Source organism: Emydura macquarii, unplaced genomic scaffold (genome assembly GCF_026122565.2).
Source record: "Emydura macquarii macquarii isolate MOO-44397 ecotype Brisbane River unplaced genomic scaffold, CSIRO-AGI_Emac_v2 contig_1253, whole genome shotgun sequence".
NCBI classification, from domain to species: domain Eukaryota; kingdom Metazoa; phylum Chordata; order Testudines; family Chelidae; genus Emydura; species Emydura macquarii.
The window spans coordinates 94,931,469-94,950,119 of record NW_027131390.1 but is presented as its reverse complement, the minus strand read 5'-3'; the positions used below and the strand labels follow the sequence as shown (position 1 = coordinate 94,950,119).

The 18,651-nt window shown below is 36.3% G+C and overlaps 1 protein-coding gene across 4 annotated transcripts in view; it reads left to right on the top strand.

Moving 5' to 3' along the window:
- Window positions 1–18,651, top strand: part of RAB3GAP1 (RAB3 GTPase activating protein catalytic subunit 1) — a 52,533-nt gene that overhangs the window by 8,899 nt on the left and 24,983 nt on the right. For all 4 annotated transcript variants that reach the window (XR_010919895.1, XM_067549530.1, XM_067549529.1 and 1 more), the window contains 8 exons: window positions 3,835–3,913; window positions 7,852–7,971; window positions 9,660–9,825; window positions 11,762–11,861; window positions 14,407–14,488; window positions 16,236–16,304; window positions 17,289–17,362; window positions 18,170–18,262. Coding sequence is in view for 3 of the 4 variants with exons in the window: in XM_067549530.1 (XP_067405631.1) it covers window positions 3,835–3,913; window positions 7,852–7,971; window positions 9,660–9,825; window positions 11,762–11,861; window positions 14,407–14,488; window positions 16,236–16,304; window positions 17,289–17,362; window positions 18,170–18,262 (783 nt within the window). In the remaining variant the exon portion in view is untranslated. The remainder of the gene's footprint in view (window positions 1–3,834; window positions 3,914–7,851; window positions 7,972–9,659; window positions 9,826–11,761; window positions 11,862–14,406; window positions 14,489–16,235; window positions 16,305–17,288; window positions 17,363–18,169; window positions 18,263–18,651) is intronic.

Genomic DNA, 18,651 nt, shown 5'->3' with positions numbered 1-18,651 from the left:
AAGCCATTCTTCTGGTCTGGGAAAGATAATCAGAATGTCATAGCTAAATGCAAGGTGGAACAGATTGTTAAGCATCAGGAGTTAACACATGCTGCAAGAAACTTTTCAAAATGAAGTGGGCAGTCATAGGACAAAGAAGAGTTAGTAGCGTTACAGATAGTTGTAATGAGACCAAAAAACAGTGTCTCTTTTGAGTCTCTGATCTTTAGTGTCTAGCAGAGTCATGAATTTAAGCTCCCAGGCTTGTCTTTTGAAGGTGTTGTGCATGTTTCCTTTGAGGACTGAAAGATCATATATGGAGTGATCATTTTGTGAAAAGTTTTCGCCCACAGATAAGGTGTTTTGTTTTGTTTTTTGTCTTCTTATTTTTCTGTGCGGGTTCATTAAAGAGCATAATGATTGTCTAGTTTAACCCACATAGTTTTTGGGGCATTTGATGCACTGGATGAGAGACACCACATATTGTGATAGGACTGTGTAGGGCCCATGGATCATGAAAGGTATGCTGTGGGGTGGGGGTATTGATTATTTTAGCAATGGAGATATGGCTGCAAGTTTTGCATCTGTTGTTCTGGCAGGGTCTGGTGCTGCTCTGAGTTGGTGTGTCCTGGTCTGCAGAGAGCTTGCTTCTGATGATGAGCTTGGTGAAGTAGGGTGGGTGGTTGAAGGTCAGAAGAGGGGATTTGGGAAAGATTTATTTTGTCGTATTTTTATGGAAGTTCTTCCTCAAGGTGGTGCATGAAGAGGTTGGCATACAGGGGAGCCATCCTAGCTCCCATGGCTGTTCCGACGGTTTGGAAAAATGTTTGTTATTGAATGTAAAGTTTTTATGGGTGAGGATAAAATGGATGAGTTTAATGATGTGTTTAGGATGGATATCTGAGTGTTGTTCATTGTCTTGTACATATTTGAGGCAGGCAGAGTTGCCTTCATGGTGAAGGATGATGGTATGTAAGGAGGTGGTATCCATGGGGCCAAGGTTCTGAAGAAGATGGTTGATGACGTGGAAGTTGGTTATGTCTTGGAGGAAACTTGCCCTTTGTGTGGTGAATGGATTGAAGATGTTTCTGAGAGTCCTGATATTCCTTTGGTGAGAATTCCATGGCCAGGTGTGATGAGTCTGCTTGGGGTCTCTTGTTTGTGTATTTTGGGAAACATGTAGAAGGTCCCTTGGGTGATTTGTGGGCTATGAGGTTTGGAGTTGTTTGGGGAAGGCTTTGAGGATTCCTCTGGAATTTGGTTCGGGGTTGTCTTTGAGTTCTTTATAGTAGGTAGTGTCACAGAGTTGTTGGTTGGCCTTGTTAATGTAGTTATCATGGTTGAGGACGGATGGCAACCACTGTCTGCTGGTTTGATCACTATTGGATGATTGGATTTCAGAGACTGTACAGCTGACCTTTTGGCAGTGGAGGGATTGTGGATGCAAAAGAATTTCAGAGTCTACCTCCTCTTCCCTCCACCCGCCCACAGCAATCAGTGTAATGATCAAGAATGTGGTTTCATCCACTGGTGGGTAACTAGTCAGATGATTTTTTTCTTATGATTGTTGGTGGGACATGGAAGCTGTGGTTGGTGTCATCTTTGTTGTAAAATAATGCACTGAGGGGCAGAATCGGAAGAATTCTTCTAGTTCTTCACATGTTAGTATGATATCAGGTTCTGTGGTGAGGCAGAAGTGCAGTCCATTGTAGAGTATTCTTGATAGGTTGATGATATTGGGGTGTCATGTATTTTCAGGTCCTAGTGTCATGGTTTCTACCAGAGATGGTGTATTGTGGAGTAGTTGTAGTTGATTCCACTTGTTTTTGGATTAGGCTTTGTCTGTACTAGTTCTTATGTTGGCAAAACTTTTGTCGTGAAACTTTTTGTATGAAAAAGTACCTCCTGAGCAACGTAAGTGCTAATGTAGACAAGGACTTAGTTGTTTTGGGTTTCTTGCGTAATTGCTAAGTAGGTTTCCTGATTTCCTCCCTCCGCCTTCCAGAGTGGGAGCATGTGGTGATTTCTTGTTTGAGTTGGTCCCTTCTGGAGCGTATGAATTGCAGGAGATAGTTCCTCATTTTTTCCTGAAGTCCTTCTGCAGCATGTTGTCTCATTACAACAATCTGTAACGTACTAACTCTTCTTTGTCCTATGACTGCAGAGATATTAATTGCCCACTTTGTTTTTAAGTTCAACATGTGGTAACTTCTCATGCTTAACAATTTGTTCCACCTTGTATTTAGCGATGACAGTCTGATTACCTTTCTCAGACCTGAAGATGAGCCATATGGATTTCAAAAGCTTATTTCTTTTGCCAATAGGAATTGGTCCAATAAAAGATATCTCACTCTTCTTGTCTTTCTCGTATCCTGGGACCAACACATCTACAACATTGCATACAGTCTTCTACCAGGCAGACTAGATGCTACATTGTATGTACAAGAGCTTACAAATGGAGAAGCCTTACTTTTAGGAATTCACCTACATTGATATCTAGTCATTATGCAGCACAAACTATGGGCATGCCATCTGCTGCTGCTGGTGCACAAACTTCAGTGTGAAACCGATCTGGTCAGAAAATTTCAATTGAAAATATAGAAAACTATAATCATTTGTGAGATACTTTGGCAATTAAAAATATATGATGTGAAACTATTTCATATCAGTATATTGTAAAATGTTGATATTTGCCATATGCCAAATAGCTTCACCATTTCTGGAAAAAAAATACTTGCCCATGCAAATCTAATATAGAATGATCTTTTAATACATTGTTTATTTGGTAGTTTTGACCAATAAACACCATATTAAAGTGTTGAAATTAACATAAATAGTAAATCCCGTCATCATAGTAATGTTAGTGTTTTTGGAACTGCAAAAAATTACACTTTCACACTTTGGGTACCATTGTTTCACCTTGCATACAGGGTTTATGGCACCACTTGACAGTTGTACGTCATACCTCATCTAAATGTCAAATGATAAATCAAATGATTATATGATGTGGGTGTTTTCAGGGTGGGTATATAAAATCCAAAAATATCGCTCCTTTTGGAGAACTGCCTCACACCTACAAGGAATGCATACCATTGAGTAGTAATGGTGTAGAGTTGAATGCAATGAGTTGAATATTTTTTTTAGTTGAAAATTATTTGATTGATCATTTTCAAGGGCAATAGCACCTAAATTCTGTGGTGATTAGTGCTGTTTTATTTAAAATAGATTGATTAATGGCGCCCAAATTATTGCCTACCTTCAGAAACTTAAGGTTCTGCTGTTCTGATTCCTTTTATGTCTTTCCTTTGGTTTTTAAAGGAACAAATTGTATTAAATAAACCTTAAAAACCTAACATTCCTCAGGCCTTGGACACCCAAAAGGCAATAAATAGACTTTGTGCAAGTATCTCTCTTTTTACCTGAAGGTAGCATTGTAGCATGGACAACTGTCCTCAGGAGGTCCTGTGGCTGTGAATGATGGATCCCAGAAAGATGGTGGTTATAATATAGTGCCTTGAGGAGGGAGGAAAAATATGAAAGCAGTAAAAACAGGAAGGCAAGCTCCAGGGCCTTAATAGGGTCATGAAGTTTTTGGGGTGGATGGTGAACATTGAGTTCTGTTTATTACTGTACTAGGAACAAAATCTACAGTGTGAATAAACCTGGATGTAAAATTGAGTTTAATAGGAAAGTTTTCTGTTCCAAAGATTCTGTTCTAATATAATGAACCTCACCAAAGACTTATTAAAAGAAGCCAGTTAGAGGACATTTTCTCTTTACCTTTCATACTTAACAGTTTTCTGTTTGACACAGTGAAAATATGCTGACACTTATCTTGATCAAATTGTTTCACAGATGCTCTTCCATTATCTATGCAAGACCTGCTGTGCATGAACAATGATTTTCCTCCTAGAGCCCATTGTCTAGTGAGATGGTATGTATACATTCTTCATTCTATTTTCTTCTGTATTACAAGTAATATTTGAATATATATTATAATTTGATTTTCAGTGGTCAAAATGGGTATTTGTTTGGCATTCTTTGTGTCAAGATTTGAGCCTTACAAAAATAAGCATCACTAAGTATTTGGAACATTTAGCTAATTTTAAACTAACTTATTATTTCAATTAAAACTAAAGTAAAAAGTTTTCAGAGTTTAGAATCTTCAAATAACACTTAGTGGAATGTGTCCTAAAATTTGAGAGAGTTAAATACATTTCAGACTGAATATTAGTATAAAAGAAACTAATATTTGATATCAGAACAAGACTTTTTTATGTTCAATAAAATTTTTAAGATGTATTTGTCGTTCATAATTTTGATATGTTTTTATTAAAGTTAAATAAACACTGTGTTCCTTTCAGTTTCTTCATTCCTTTCTGCAGTGAAGCAGAATTAGTGCTGTCACCGGTCTTTCTGATCAGAGTATGATGTTACAAACTCAGGATTATGTTTTGGCTGCAGACTTGGGTAGAAGGAGAATGCCATTATTTAATTCGAGATTACTTAAAGAATAGAAATGGAAATACAGAAAGTTATTGTCAAATTAAATTGCTCTTTGCATAAATGTTGGGCTTATTTACCTTTTCTTCTTGTATTTCTTCTCCATAACAATTATAGTTAAGAAACGAAGAAGAAAATAATATATTTTGTCCTATGCAAGCTTTTATGCTTCAGCCGAGAAATAAATGATCTCAATGATTTCTGCCTGAGTGAATAATACATGCTGTCTTCCTCCCCCCCTGCTGGCTGTATTTCAGATTGAGTACATCACTGTACACGTTGCAGGGACTGTACCTATCAGTTGTCTCTATTGTACCTTTTATTTATAATGTAATAACAATATATAATATCCTAGGGTACACTAATGGTAAAAGTGGTTATAAAAAGAATAGTAAGTTTTAGTATGGGTCTTTTTAAAATATTTGAAAAATGAATTGAAAATCCAAAATGCAATTTAGTTTGGCTTTTTTTTTTTCAGGCTTCTTAAATACTGCGAATAGTCCATCCAAAACTTTTTATTTTAATTGCAAGCACAAAAGAGGAAAAGAGAACATTTCTAAAGACACAGGGTCAGATTGAAATTGCATAGTCCATCGGGCTTGGTTGATTATTGATTAAGCATATCTTATGGCCTCTATTTTGTAATCTTTGATAATACGTAGGACACTTATACATGCCATTTTATTTACGTGCTAAAGTATACAAGCCATCTTCAGGACTTGTAGTTGCACCAAATGGTTTTAATTAAGGTATAGCCCCACAGAGTGCATTGTACTTGTCAAATCTTGGTCTGACAAAGGTATAGATGAAAATTGTAGTAAAATCTGCATCTAGAATAAAGGACACAACTTCCCAATCACTTGGAAGTAAAAACAATAGTCCTGACCACAGTTGCTACCTGTTCATCTAAAAGCAGTAGAGTATTTTAAGATTCCATATTGCAAAGGCTTCATATCCTTGCTAAGCCTTCTAATTGCTTTCCCTCAATCTGGCATGAACCTCAGACAACTAGTTGTCATCCATGCCCCAGTCCCAACCAGGCACTGATTAACACCCTAGCTATGTCATCTGAACGGATGATATGAAGACAAACATAGGTATCATTGGCATACTGAGGACACTGTATCACATGGCTCCTCATTCACTGATGCATCACGGGTTTTGGGACCTCAGCAGAGTAATGGCAAAAGCTGCCTACAGTCTCTGTTGTGTTGGAGTCTGGAGGTAGCCAGTACAAAATCAGATGATTGTGGCTAGTCCTGGAGTGGGTGTACATTCTGCCTGAGAGAGGCATTGATTTAGTGCCTCTTTCTGGAAATCTCAACTGGCATGGCTGCAGGCAAAACATGGTTACTTTTAATTTTTTTTTCCCCCCCAAAAACTGCCCTAATAGGAAGAAATTATCATTTGTTTGCATGTATTTCTACGTTTAAATATGAGAAGAACAAAAATTTGTAGGGGTTTTTAATCAAATACTACTACTTGTATTCTGGCTGCTACAGTAGGTCTCTTGTTCACTTATGTCTGTTAAATAAATAGTTATTCTTATTGCAGGATCTTAAATTCAGCATTTCTTTTGAGTCTGTGTGTTCTGCCAGTGTATACTGGGTTCCTCAGCTGTGTCCAGTGTTTGGAACCCTCTGCTTGAAAATGCAGTAGGGTTACTTGCTCCAGCTGCTTCAAAAAACCTAATTATTCTGACAACTCAAACCTTGATTTAAGTCTCTGGAATCTCCAGGGTTTTTTTGTATATTATTGTTTATGTGGAGCTTATTAGTACAGTACTCTCAAGTAACTTCTTTAGGAACATTTTCTCATTTTGCCACTCCATTACCAAAACAGCTTTCCCAAATTTGTCAGTCTTGAGACTATTTTCAAATTTGGATCTGTAATTGCAGTGTGGACTCTGTTGAAATTTATGTTGACTTGTAGACAGACAGTAGACTGTGCCCTGGCATTCCCACTGCAGTGCTTGTTTGATGTTGGGGCTCTTGCTAGGCATCAGAGGGTATGTCTACATTGCAGTTAAACACCCACAGCTGGCCAGGGTCGGCTGACTAGGCTCGTAGGGCGTGGGCTATGGGGCTGTTTAATTGTGATGTAGATGTTTGGACTCGGGCTGGAGCTATGAGCTTTTTGTGTATAAATACCAATCTCTCTTTCTCTCAAAGGTAGTGTGGTATTCATATGTGAATCCTCACATTACCCCACATGCCTGAACCCAATCGACTATTTCTGTTTGGTAATTAGAAGGTTGACAAATTTCATTTTTTTTACCTTTAGGAAACTGTCAGTGGGGTGGGGTGGATACCGATTGTTGTGGTGGCTTCCCTTTCCACTAGAAATTGGACCGAGATCACAAACCCATTTCCTGTTTGATGTTTAATGGTTGTAAAATGGTTACAACCAGAATTGAAGCACTGACACATAGATGAAAGGCCCATTATTCCACTACCAGGTTCCCTGAGACCTCAGTACCTAGGCTATTGTATTTGTAAAATTTTTTATATTCTTTCTTATACTTATAAGCTTACTATGAACAATAGTTTTTACAGAAACCTTATGCAAAGGTCCAACATTGTATCAAACTTCTGTGCTGTATGATAAACTGCACTGTCAGGAAACTTTCCGTATTTATGACAATTAACTATAAAAAAGATAAGTTTGCCTCATGCTTTTATAGAAAACTCTTTAGCGTGAATACTAATTACTTTGACTACATTTGTACAGGGGCTTCCTGCCACAGCTATGATTTTGCATCATCTTATAAATTGTCATGAGAATTGTTTTCATCTTATATTAAATATGGTTAGACACATCATATGAAGTCTTATATACACTGATTGTCACAATTTTATATTAAGTCTTTGCAGTGACAGCATATCAGCTTTTCAGTGTTTCTACTCCAAATATGTCTCTGCAATATTCAGTGTGGTTAAAAAAAAATCTTGTGTTTTAGCCTTGTGGTCTCTCCTAATAAACCATGTGGCAAGTGGAAAAAATTCTTCTGAGATAGATGATAAATCATTGTAGAAGTTCTGATGTAACTTTAGATTGTAAATTTTGAAATAGTCTTTGCCTGGGAATTCTTGTGTTTTGACAATAAAAGAGACAATTGCCTCTACTCTCTATGAACTAACCTAGAAAGTGATCAACCCAAATGGAAATGTTTAAAGAAGGAAACTCTCTATTAATTTTAAATTGCTTGTCAGTACTAGTCCATGCTAAATAATTGCCATTATATTACCGCCACAATGAGCACTAGTTAAGTAAATTGGTGACAGCTGTACTCCAGCCTACTTAGGACTGACTTAAGAATATGCAGTTATTTGTCACATGTCATTTACTACAAATGTTACCTTTTTTAAGGTATGGTTTACGGGAATTTGTGATTATTGCTCCAGCAGCAAATCATGATGCAGTTCTTAGTGAATCCAAATGTAACCTTCTTCTGAGTTCAATTTCAATTGCATTGGGGAACACTGGCTGGTAAGTGAAGTGCTAAAAAGATTACATGTCCAGATACTACTTTTATTATAACTTGGAAGATGATTTTTGGTAAGGAAAAATATGAAATTGATAGCAACAGCATATACTGTAGACTTAGTTTGATACTGCCATAGAAAGAAATATAAAAAATTATCTCTCCCAATGGAAACTTGGTCTAACCTTAATAGCACAGGACTCTTTCAAAGATAATTAACATTTTAATGCACTGAATCCATATGTATGACTTATGTTCAGTAGGCTTTTTCAAACTGGGAAAAACTTCTTGTTTTAAAATATCAAAAACCATAAGAGTTACTAATTGATCTGCAAGACATGATTTTCATAGAATCCTAGAAATGTAGGCTTGAAGAAAATTTGAAAGGTCATCTAGTCCAGTCCACCTGTGCTGATGGATAACCGAGTATACCTACACCATCCGTGACAGGCATTTGTCCAACCTCTTCTTAAAAACTTTCAATGATAGGGATTCCAGAACCTCTCTGGATAATCTATTCCAGTTCCTTATAGTTAAAAAAAACTTTTTCCTAACATCTCCCTTGCTGCGGATTAAGTGCTTGTCCTTTATTCAGTACACACAGAGAACAATTGATCACTGTCCTCTTTATAACAGCCCTTAACATATTTGAAGACTGTTATCAAGTCCTCCTTTTGTTGTCTGTCTTCAAGACTAAACATACCACATTTTTTATAACCTTTTCTCATAGGTCAGGTTTTCTAAACCTCTTATTTTTCTGGCTGTCCTCTGCACTCTCTCCAGTTTATCCACATCTTTCTTAATATGTGGCACCCAAAACTGGACACTGTATTTCAGCTGTGAGCTTACCAGTACTGAGTTCAATGGGACAGTTACGTCCCATGTCCTCAGTACGGCACTCCTGTTAATACACCCCAGATTGATATTGGCCATTTTTGTAACTACATCACATTGTTCATATTCAATTTATGATTTACTATTGCCCTCAGATCCTCTTCAGTAGTACTACTGTCTAGCCAATTATTTCCCTTTTTATATTTGTGCATTTTATTTTTCCTTCCGAAGTGTAATACTTTATTGAATTTTATCTTGTTTATTTTCAGACCAATTCTCCAATTTGTCAAGGTCATTTTGAATTCTAATCCTGTCCTCCAAATTACTTGCAACCCATAGCAGCTTCATGTCATCTGCAGATTTTATAAGTATACTCTCCACTCTATTATCCAAGTCATTAATGAAATTGTTGAGGAAAATTTATAAAATTTTCTCAGTATTTAATATAAACTTCATAAAAATTTAGTTTATAAAATTATAAATTAGTTTGTTCATAAATCTAATGGCATAAAGCTATAAAGTTCCTGAAAATATTCTTACTCTTTATTAAATCTCTCAAAACCAGAACTTAAGACAAAATGTTCGGTAAAATATTACTTATGACATTGCAGATCTGATGACATTACTACAATTTGATGTACATTCCACTTAACTCTGTTAGTGAAAGTTATATTTTAAGACTTCTATTATTTAACTTAACTATTTTTCATTAAAACCCAAGTACCAGTGTATGGTGGTGGTTTTCTTTATATCTCTGTGTAGAAGTGTCTGAAATTGCTTTGAAATACATACTATTAAATAGTTCTGAGGATGTTAGAACAATGAACTTTTTGTAATCTACTGCTTCAATATTTTGCAGTCAGGTACCATTGTTTGTGCAAATACATCATAAATGGCGAAGAATGTATGTTGGAGAATGTCAGGGCCCTGGAGTTCGAACTGACTTTGAAATGGTTCATCTTCGTAAAGTGCCAAATCAGTATACTCATTTATCAGGTCTATTGGACATTTTCAAATCCAAGATAGTAAGTATGTGTATACACTAGAAATCATGCTTTTTAACCAAGTGAAACGTAGGCTATTTCCTTTCAAATCAGCAATTTAAAAAAATCTCTAGGTAATGTAATCATTAAAGGGGAGGAAAAAGGGTCTCTGCTTTACATCAACATTGTCTGCCTGTTTTTTCTTTTAGTTTAATTACTAACCTTTTTAAAAATAAACAACAGTGATACTAAATTGCTGATGCGAGTACTGTTTTGAATAATTTTTCATACTTTACTTTCTAATACTGTGTCAATTCTGTAACCCCCTGAGTAACACACAACAACTCTATGTGGTGTTTAAATGAAGTATGTGGGGGGGAGGAGGGCAAAGAAAAAAGAAGTTTGACTCTTTATTGTGATAGTCTAATCTTTCTGCTCTCATGTATCTTGCAATGGAGAGTAGAATAATTACAATTGAAATTCAGCCAGTCCTGAGAAGATTTTGCTCTTGCAGAATGATACAGCTGCTGAAGTTGACAATGCTGGTTGTAATGAAAATCAGGAATCTTATCAAAATGTTTAAAGCTTTTTTCCATAATGGAAACTGTCAGTTTTTGGAAAAAAGTCACTTGGGCTCCAGTTCAGGGAAGTGCTTAAGTATATGCCTAACTTTCAGCATGTGAATAATCTTGTTAACGTCAATTGGACAGTTTAGATATGTACTTAAACATCTTGCTGAATGGGACCTTAATGTTTATTATATGATAGTTATTGTAAAAATGCTGTAGTTATTACTGTGAAGGCTTTCATTATAACGAGTTATTTTAAGGCACTTGCAACATTATGAACAAAGAACTATGGACTGATATTTCCTATGCTTATTCTCAGCTCAGAGAAATTTATTTGTAATTTTTTTTACATTGCTCAAAATTTACTAAGCATCTCTCAGATATGTGGTCCCTGCCTTTAAGAAATTACACTCTACATTCGACACTTATTAATGGGAATGAAGGGCACCATGACCAGAATAAGGTCACATGATTACCATAGTAACTGAGATACACATCTTGATGGGATATTTTTGTACCTTTCCTTCCCCCATTACTCCTCACAGTGAGATACTGACAGCAAGTTTCTATTAGAAATGTTCCTTGAATTTATTTGGAAAGTTTTTGATAGAAATCACTTTGATTTTTTTGACTTTGGTAGAAATGGGGGCATATCTATTCTTTTTAACTTTTTAACAAACTTCAGACTTTCTTTGCACTTGGATACACCAGTTCACCAGGAACTGGACTGAGACCAGTTCATTTCACATAGGCCATCAAGCACCAGTAAGACACTAATGATTTTCATCATTATCTTTCTGTGTTGGATTTGATCTCATGCCAAAAGATGAAGGGTAATGTATCCCATTACCATCCTTCTTCTAGTTTAGTCTCCAGTGTTGTGTGGATTTGAAATAATTTTCTACTTATTTGTGCACCCACATCATTGATGTCAGCTGTCCTAGAACCAAATTCTTCTGGCATTATTCAGGCAGTGAATCTCACTGAAGTCAATACGATTGCTGATCTGAGTATGACAAACATGATTTGGCCCATGTTCTAAAAGTAATCTAACTTGATTCATTTTAATTTGTGAATTTATACCATCTGCCCTATTTTTATATTGTATAGTATTTTTTATATATTGTAGGGGAAACTTGTGTTAAAATTAGGCCAGTTATTTTTTTTAAAGCCAGGTGACTGAAGTAGACAGTGATAAATAACCTGCTTAGGGTTGAAACTTTACAAGAGATTGTACTGAAACAACAAAATCTCTCATAACAATTAAGGCCCATTCTTCACTCTTTTTTTTTTTTTTTTTAAACTCAGTATTTTAGTTTCAAATAAATGAAGGATTAAGAGTATTATTGCAACTCTAGTTCATTTACTTTAATTCATTTGTAGTGTTTCTTTGCATTTATTTTTTTTAGGGATGTCCTTTAACTCCATTGCCTCCAGTAAGCATAGCTATTCGACTGACATATGTTCTTCAAGACTGGCAACAATATTTCTGGCCTCAACAACCACCAGGTAGGAGATTAATGTGAATAGTGTCTGCAGGGCAATTTTAAATTATTTTATGGAAAACAACTAATGTAAAGAAAATTTGTTTTATGTGTATGTTGCTAGAGGAATTAATACTTGTATGTGGCTTAGTAGAATTTGCAAAACCATAGTAGTTGTTTACTTAGAAATATATGAATATCTGTGGGTTTAAGAACAATTTTCTGACAATGTTTAAATAATCTAGTCAGTTCAGCTGTTGTCCTCCCACCCCAACTCAGCGGAGACCTGTACACCAGTGGGGGGGGGGGGGGGCGCTCCCCAACATCAGCCCCTGCCTCCCTCCCTTGCTCTGCACAGCACATCAGGAGTCTCTCCTGCCTCCCCCCAGCAGTAGCCCACCTTGCCTCCCTGTTGTTGCGATCCTAGTGTCGGGGAGAGCAGGATTTTCCCTCCGAGTTCTCCCACAGCTTCTTCTCCCCACAGACCCAGGAGAATGATCCACCCACTCCCCTGTATTCCCCTGTAATCCCCACGCAAGTTTGCTGCCAGGAGCCCGCATGCTCAGCTGGGCAGTAGCTGTGTGAGCTCTCAACGCTGAGCAATTTCAAAACTTTCTGGGGCTTTGAAAGGGGAGGGGCTCATGCCTGTGTAGCTGGAATGCAGGGCAGTGCAGTGCAGCAGATTTCAAACCAGTGAGCAGAGCTGTCAGGGTGGGCATTGTGGAATAGTTCCTGGAGCCCAGTTACTGCATATAGTGTCTACACTGATGCTTTGTTGCTCTTACTTTGCTGCAAAAAGTTCTATGCCTCTCATTGAGGTGGTTTTATCTTATTATCAAAGCAGGGGAGTTTCGTTAGCGGGGGGAGCTTGCAGTGTGTATACCACCGCTGTTTTGTTAACAAAATTCTGTAGTGTAGACCAGCCCTAAGGGATCACTTTTGTCCCACTTGCTCTCCTGATGGCTTTATTTGCCTGGTATGCATGTGTTCTTGTCATTGTCTCTGGTTACACTTCAGTTTACACCAGAGACACATTCAAGCAGGCGGAACTGCATTCCTTTGTCTGGAAAAAATCGTTTTTATCAATTCACCCTGACATGCCTGTTTTAAACATATTTTAGACATAATTCCAGCACAGCTTTATAATCCTTTGTAGGTTCACCGTACATACATCATGCAAGAATATTAATATATTAGTTTAGTTTTCCAAAGACATATTACACAACACTTTTTAGTTACAGATTATAACAATAATGAGTTGGCGTACACCGAGCTGGTCAGGTCAGCTGAAACTCACTGCTAGATGCCAGGGAAGCCCCTTGCCTTCTGGCATAAGGATGCTCTTAGAGTCCCACTTGCCTATTTGACCTTGCTCAAACATTGTCAGATAATCCAGCAAGAATGCCCAGATGTAGGCAACGGCCTACCTTTTTGATTAAATCATGGTGCCATTCTATTTTTCAGAACTTCATTTCATTGTTCTGCATTTTTGAGTTAAAATACTCCAGTCAAGTAACTTGTTTTTTGTAATTAGGCGTAAATATCTATCTAAGGCTAAGACTATTGGAGACTATAAAGTCTTACTCTTTCTTTGAAACTGTTGTTACTGTTCTAATAAATTAGTGCTTTAAAATATTTTACCTTTCTTGATAATATTTGACCAGTCAGTTATTTTTGGACTGGTCAAAATGCCCAACACTTTTTCCTGGCTACTTCAGGAGACCTTTCTAGTTCAGTAGGGGTCATAGGGATCATATATTTGACATGTTTTGCATTTATAGTGTGTATGGCAGGGAGTGGTCTGAGTGACCTAAGATGTCAGTCAGTAAATAAAAACTCTTTGCTGATAATATTTATCTTTTAATTTGGTTTGCATCTGTATTTAGATTTGTTATTCTAATGAAGAAAAAATCACTTAAAATGTAAATAATGAAAGTAACTTTTCCTCCTCTTTAATGACCTTAAAACAGTGGCTCTCAACCTTTCCAGACTACAGTACCTCTATCAGGAGTCTGATTTGTCTTGTGTACCCCCAAGTTTCACCTCACTTAAAAACTTGCTTACAAAATCAGACCTAAAAATACAAAAGTGTCAGAACACACTATTACTGAGAAATTGCTTACTTTCTCATTTTTACCATATAATTATAAAATAAATCAATTGGAATATAAATATTATACTTAATAGTATATAGAGTAGTATAAACAAGTCATTGTATTAAATTTTAGTTTGTACTGACTTCACTAGTGACTTTTATGTAAAACTAGGCAAATATCTAGATGAGTTGATGTACCCCCGGAAGATTTCTGCATACCTCCACAGGTACGTGTACCCCTGGTTCAGAACCACTGCCTTAAAATAACTTCAAGCACTTGGAGTATATTGTTTGCCAAGACAAGGTGTTGGTTGTTAGTAATGTATATCTTATGATATTGTCTAAATTGTAACCACTTGTTCCAACAGAAAGATCATATCCTTGTGAGCTTAGTTTAGTTGGCAGTGTGCTATTTATTGCTCTAGCAAACTCTCATCGTATTTATATTATGGAAAATGTTTTGTTCTGTCTTCAGATATAGATGCACTAGTTGGAGGAGAAGTTGGAGGCCTGGAATTTGGGAAGTTACCATTTGGTGCTTGTGAAGATCCTATTAGGTGAGATGAGGAGTGCAGAAAATTACGTATATTATAAAATATAGTGTAAGTGGTTTTGAAAAAAAATCAAAACTACTATAAATCTTAATTTAATGTAGAATTTTGTTTTCCACTGATATATCTGTGTACCACTGTATACTGCTAACAGAAAGCTTCACAGTTTTAAGTATTGCATAGGAGCTTAAGAGCAGTGTGTATTGAGAGACTGTTTTATGAAGATTGAAAAACATTAGAATAGTTATAGTAGTGCAAAAAACCTATATTTTTGTTTCCAAATTCATGACAGATACTTTTTGATACATAGGTAATTGATGTACTTGATGCAACTATATAATAGATTATAATTTTTTTCAGCTTTGTATTTATCACTCAAACCATAATGCTAAAACATACCATAGATAAAGATGTTGTGCCCATATGCAAAGTGTCAGACTTAGAACGCTTAATTTAAAAAAAAAAAAAAAAAATTTGAGCAAACTGTCTTCAAAAGTAACCTGACTTTATGTCAAAGAACAAAGGCATTTGTAGAAAGAGTTTCCTTGATCCATAAATAAATTATATAAATGGCTTGGTATATATGGTTACATTAAATGCCTGTAGGATATTTTTGAGATCCAAGTTATTGGGTTTTTTTTAAATTCACCCAGTCTAAATAGAATTTGTCTTGTAGCATGTTTAATGTTCTAGGTATGCCAAAGCAGTTTGCAAACCAGTTATACCAAAGGGTGTAGCAATTTTGCAGACTATTAGGGTAGCCATTGTGTGTTCTGTAATTACCAGGATTAGTTTAAACAGTGCTGTCAAACTTGTTCCCATAGTGGCCCTGTATCATGAGTGCCCTCACTTTGCCAGGGTCTAGTTGAAATTATGCTTGTTTTCCAGTGCCAGGAGATGTGGAGTATGAGCCTGTTGACTAGGAGTTCTGTGGTGGTAATTTGTGTTCTCCTGTGGAATCTCCACGTTTCTTCCTTAACTGCAGCCCTGCTTAGGGCATGTTGTAGGTTCTCCCCTCCTTCTGTTGAAGAGGAAATATCCATCCACTGTTCTAATTTTCTCCACCAACCTGTACCTGTTCTGAACCTGTTCCCTGTTGCCCTTCCTTGTGAAGTTGGACATTTAACATACATACATAAAACTAGAAAACAAAACAACTTCCCCCCTTCCCTGTAAGGAGAGGAAGTGGAGAAAGAACCATGTATAATGGATGTTAGCTACATTGTTTAGTGAACTGTTAGAAGCCATTCAGATACTATGGGGATGGGCACAGTACACAAATTAATAAAATAAAAATAGAAAAGGTACAGTCAGTGGAAGCATATCAACTTGTCTGAGTTAAAAATATATTTTAATATGTTTTGCTTCTTTGAGATATCAACTAATTATAAATTTTATATGATCATATCCCTCATGTGTCCCCCCCAAGTTAAAAAATTAAGCCCAAAAAGACTATAAATCAAATTTTAAAAAAATGCAGTAATAAAGGCCTGAAATCAGATTACCTAGATACAGTATGTATCACAAAATTGTAATCTCATGGATCTGATTCAATGGCTTATTGTGCTAAGGCACAAAGGGGGAGATTTTTGAACGGCATAAATGGCAGTTAGATTCCTAACTTCCATTGAATTTCTTGGGGAGATGGGGGATTAGCTGGTTTTTGTTTTTTTTTTTGGTCTTTTTAAAATCTCTTCCAAAGCTTTTTAGAATTCAGTCTTGCATCATTTCTACCAAATTTTTGCTGTTTCAGTGAGCTCCATTTAGCAACTACGTGGCCTCATCTAACAGAAGGTATCCTTGTGGACAATGATGTTTATTCGTAAGTATGTGTATTTGTAAGTACATGAATTAATAAATGTTTAGATCTTTTTTCTTCATCCATTAGCAGCTTGTATCATTCTAGTGTCACCTAGCGTTTAAAGGTCTAACATTTTTATTTTTAATCCCTCGATGAATGTGTAACTCAGCTGTTAAGAATGTATTTCAGAACTAATAGTTTTCTTAGCAGTTTTTCTCTGTGTGTGGGGAAAGGGCCATTACATACTGATCTCAATATACATAGTACATGTGCTCCTATCTATCAATTAATTCTCTTTCTAGTTTCAATTTGGCTGTCTTTTATAAAGTGATTTGAGTATGGTGCTAGTCTAGTCTTGAGATGAAAGAAGATGCCTAAAAAAGTGAACCTGGGAAGCAAAAGGAGTTACTTTAGCCTACAGCTTTCTTTGCTGAAGAATGTAATATTATCTCTGTTTTCTACTCCACCTAGCATGCATGGTCAGCAATGTGCATTGATCTGTTTTAGAAAAGAATACTAAACTTTTAAGTAATTATATTAACACATTTGTGGCGATTGGTTCTAAGTTACAGAAACTTGAGGAGGAAAATATACATAGAAAATTGAATTTTCTTTGAAGACATATGTTAAACACTGAAATACATTGTTTAGCTTTAAATAGTACTTATTTTTTTGTATTTCTCTTCACTGACTTTTTTTAGACATAATCATGAAAACAGTATCCTCGTTTTTCAAATTTCCATCTGTTATTAATTTTTCCCCACTTAACTCATATTGTTCTGTTTGATGTTTTGTCCTTCCCTGTAGCAACAGTTATGATGTGCAAAATGGAACCTATATTATGACTTCCATAACCTTGCTTGGCTGACTTCTTTGTTTATAGACTTATATCTTACTTTGTAATCACTAAGAACATTTAATTACTTGTGGTGCAAGAAATTGCCCACCTAATATCGGTGTTGACAAAATGAAGCACTTTTTCTTTTCTTTTTTTTTTTTTTAAAGAGACTTGGATCCCATTCAAGCACCACAGTGGTCTGTGAGAGTCAGAAAAGCAGATAACCCTCAATGTTTATTAGGTAAGACATCTTAACTTTTCCATTTTAGCCATGAAGAAGATGAAGTTTGGGCTAAATAGATGACCAGTCTCCTAATCCCCTGTGATTTTGCATTTTCTTTATGATTTTCCTTAGTTCTGAGCAAAATTGCTTCTGATTTCTCTCAAGGTCTGAATGGACTTTAAGTTAGGTTGTTTTTCAAGCCTTTAATCCTTGAAAAAAGACAGATTTTCTTATGCGGAGTTTTATTAGACCTGTGCTCCAAAGACTTCACTGGTTTCTGGCTAATGTTCATGTGCAACTTTTGTTCTGTAAAGCACATTGCTTAGAATCTTTATCTAAGAGATGGTTTCTTCCTGTGTCCATCACTAAATATGAGATCAGGTGAGGCCCACTAGGTGACAGTCCCTAGATTTGTAAATCATGGAGGCATGATATTCTCAGTATGGGGCACTTAACTTTGGAACTCACTTTCCCTGTTGGGCCACAACCTCCGAGTTTATTGAACTTCAGAGTATGCTACAAAGCTTGAGGTGGTGGATTAACTGGATATGGAATTTCTTCTTGGAGTGGTGATTGTTAGCTGTCTAGCTGGCCTTGATTCACTCTTGTTAAGCTTTAGTTTGTAGTTTTGATCCACAAATGTGTAAAAGATATGCCTAGAGATAGTAGTAGATATATTTCTCAAATTTAAAGTAAAAATAATTACCACTTCTTTCCTTTTCTCCCAAGGACTCCTGCTATGGTGGGAAAGGACTCATGCTATGGCTTATTTATTGTTAGAAGATCTTCACTGAGTAAATATTCAGAAAATTATTTTCTTTGTAGGTGACTTTCTTACTGAATTCTTCAAGCTTTGTCGTCGAAAGGAATCAACTGATGAGATTCTTGGAAGATCTACATTTGAAGAAGATGGAAAAGGTAGAAATCTTTGTTTTTAATTTTTCAGTATCATAATTTGTAAGTGTTGTTTTTTTAATTGAATCACTTTCCCATCTCTGCTCTCTTGTGTGTTCATGACATCAGCTAGATTTATTATTTTACAGCATTAGGTGAAACCTATGACTTCTCTTGCGGGGAGTATTACAGGCAAATGCTAACGTTTCTTCCCACATCCCAGACCTAGCTTGTGTATTAGGATATGTCTACACTGCAGTATAAACCCAGGGTTAGTAAAATACTGGGTTTGTTAACCTAGGGCTTGAGTGTCTACACTTATTTGTAACCCCAGGTTAGGAATTGCATCTACACTGCATTATGCAGACCCGAGTCCAACCACCCATATCCCAGGCTTCCGAGTGCTCTCCCAA